General features: G+C 49.5%; 1 protein-coding gene across 1 annotated transcript; it reads right to left on the reverse strand.

The window, feature by feature from the left end:
* Positions 1–211: 211 nt before the first annotated feature.
* LOC308654114 (fibroblast growth factor-binding protein 1-like) lies at positions 212–2807 on the reverse strand. The gene is made up of 2 exons (XM_081303111.1): positions 2685–2807; positions 212–1029 (listed from the first exon to the last, which is right to left on the reverse strand). Exon 2 carries the CDS (start codon positions 1007–1009, stop codon positions 263–265), a length of 747 nt encoding a protein of 248 aa, XP_081159237.1. The 5' UTR covers positions 1010–1029; positions 2685–2807; the 3' UTR covers positions 212–262.
* Between the last annotated feature and the right edge of the window lie 334 nt (positions 2808–3141).

The raw sequence follows: 3141 nt of genomic DNA on the forward strand, positions 1-3141 counted from the left end.
AATGCAAGTCTTTGCTGCTCCTACGCACATAGCCTTGTGGACCATGGAAATACAGTGATTTACACAGTCTTTGAGACTCACATCCAAAGAAATGGAAAGAAAGCAAATTCCAGAACACAAAAACAAAAGTATAAAATCTGTTTAAATATTGAACTGCACTCCGTAACACAAAAGTTCGTATCTTGTGGGAAACTTGGAGACTTTTCCACCATGGGGGAGGGGCGGGTGGGCGCTTAGGATGCAACTGTCCCTTTTGACCTCATTAACATGTTGTGCTCTGAAACATGGTGAGGAAGAAGTTGCAGAAGGAGCTCCAGGAGTCCCCGCAGAACTCCAGGGCAGTCTTCCTCTGGTTCACCACATCTGGGTCCTCCATACACTCCGGACCTTTGACGGCCACAGTCTGAGTCTCTGCTGGGCTGGACTGGATGTTCTCTTTGACCTCATTTGGCTCCAGGGCGGAAGGGCTGGTGACCTCAATATGCTCCTTGGGGGACAGCTCTGTTTTCTCCTTTCTGGGCTTCATGTTCTCATACAGAGTGGAGTTTACCAACTTGAGATTGGATTCTGGAAACTGCTTTTTGCACACCCTGGTCTTCAGGACACTCTTGGAGTTCTCACATAAGTTCTTCTGTTTGCGCAGCGTCCGGACAATTTGTTTCCAATAGGCCTTCTCATTATTGAGCTTGAGGCATTTAGTTGGCTTTCCGGCAAAGATACAAGAAAACTCCTGGTCCATTCGAGTGCACTCGACTTTCAGGGTGATGACCAGCTCCTGCTCAGTCACTGACCATCTGCAGGAAGCTTGGTCTTTGGTGGCAAACTTGCCATTGGTCATGGACTTGGATGTTCTGCTTCTCTGCTTACTCTGGCCCTTGCCCAGAGGAACTGATGGATCTCCTTCTGGTATGCTGCCCCGTCTGTTCTTCGTTCCATTTCTGACCTTTGCTGAGAGCACTTGAGCAGCCAGGAGGAGAAATGAGAGGAGGGCAAGGCTGTGGATCTTCATGGCTTCAGCTGGGCAGGCACCTGTTGGATGAAAGGCAGGGGCTCAGTGCTGGGCAGCAGTCGAGTGTGCAGGACTGCAGGCTGGCCTCCTTGCAGCCTGATCCATGTCTGCCCACTTTAGGAGGAGACCAGAAATCTGTATGGCTCCTGAAATCACTAGATGAGTAGCCTGTCTGCTCCCACTTCCACTTGACCTGAGCCTTTGAGTGGCAAAATGTTACCATTCTTCATCCCTCACCACTCTCAGAGCCTCCCTAACTCTCCCACTCACTCACTCAGTTACTCCTGCACTTGCTCCACCCTTCAGTCACTCATTCAACAAGCATTAATTGAGCACCAACAATGGGTCATGCACTATCCTAGCTGTTGATCACACCACACTGACTGAGAAAACCTCGGGTCTTAAAGAGCTCAGAGCCTGCCCTTGGAGAGATTTAAATAGCCTTGACCATGGAGTTGGTCTCATTCTGTTCTCAACTTGATCTTGGACAAGTCACTCTCCCGCTCTGGGTCTCAGGTCCTTTACCTGGAAATCACGGTGTTGAATGAAATAATCAAACCCTTCCTTAGTTCCAATGTGCTGACTTTCTACCTCACAAGTCTTCACAGACACAGATGACCACAAAATCAGAAAGGATGTGGCAAGAACCATAGAAATGTCATAAAACATGATGTTGACTCAGAGGCTGAACCTGCTCAGGGTTTGACACCTGGAGCTGGGTGGTGCTCTGGGGTAGAGGGAATATTACCGAAGGAAGGAGGGTCCCCAGGAAAGGCACGAAGGTGGGAGGTCATTGGACATGACAGGGCAGAGTGAACCCAGGTGGAGAGGGATGGACTTCAAGCAGAATGCTTAGACCACAATCTGAAGGCAAGTGTGGTGCCCATTGGCTTCCGGAGGCCTGTGGTGGCACGGTGCTGGGCAGACACAAAACCTTTAATCCAGGTGTTTTGAAAAAAAAATTCCTTGGATCCAGAGGATGACCTTAAATGCTGGACTAAACTCCATGGATTTTATCAGGTGAACAATAAAAGAAAAGAAAAAAAGCCACACCTCAAAGAATCCCAGGTCTATCTGACACCCACTAAGTGCTGAGCATTGTTCTAGCATTTGATTTTCATCCTGTTTAATCCATACAAGAACCCGGCCCCATTGATATTCGTCTGTCACTCACAGTAACAGCTGTGACAGTTAGGGCTCAGGCAGGTGAAGCAGGAGGTGACAAAGCTGGTAGGGCCGGCCAGACCACATCTCACTTCATTTCTCCCACCCCTCCTTGGTCACTTTTCGCTTTCACCTTCACTCTGATCTTCAGAAAATACTAGCGAGGAATTAGAAAACTCTCAACGGTCTGGTTTGGCCATACTGACAGGATTATTCAGATCATCTGTTTTGTGTTTTTTTTTTCTTTTTTTCACGTATTGAATTTTGTTTGAAAAAGGGAAAGCCCCAGGAAGCAGCTATGATCTCATTTGCACCTGGGGGTTTGCCCACCCACTGCCGTCAGGAAAGGGAGACCATCACCCGAGTCTGGGCTAAAGCAATGAAGCTGCTCAGGGCCCTGGGACTTGGCTCTTACTTGTCCATCAAGGGATCTGGACTCAAAAAAGCCAGGTCCTCATGTGGGGTGAGAACTGGGGGCAATAGTGAAGTCTTAAGAGAGTCAGACCCTTACCTTGCTCTGAGTATGCAGATTCAGGGCGACCCCGGTGTGGGAGCGGTGGCAGGCTGGCAGTCCTCTGAGACGCAGTGCAAGGCAGGGTCGGCTATTTATAGGAGTCCATGCCTGGGTTTTTACAGCACTCAGACTTGAGCAGCTTTGCACACACTCCTCCCAGCCACGCCCCTCAGATGGAGCCAGGGAAAGTGCTGGGTGGAATCCAGTGAGCAGGGGGTTATACGTGTGCCATTAGACATACTTCCTGCAGGCCTCTCCCCTTCCACCCAGCAGCCAGGATAGAGGCAGAGCTCAGCCTTGCAAACCTCCTTGATAAGGCGAGCACCCAACAATGATATCCCAAGGGAATAAATTAACTGTAACTACATTACAGCTGTGAAGCCCTGAGCCCATTCCTGCTCCTCCTCACCACCACTCAAGGAGGGGGCTCTCCATGCCTCTTCCCATTTTACAG

The sequence above is a fragment of the Spermophilus citellus genome (genome assembly GCF_964194105.1).
Source record: "Spermophilus citellus genome assembly, chromosome: 8".
Classification (NCBI taxonomy): Eukaryota; Metazoa; Chordata; class Mammalia; order Rodentia; family Sciuridae; genus Spermophilus; species Spermophilus citellus.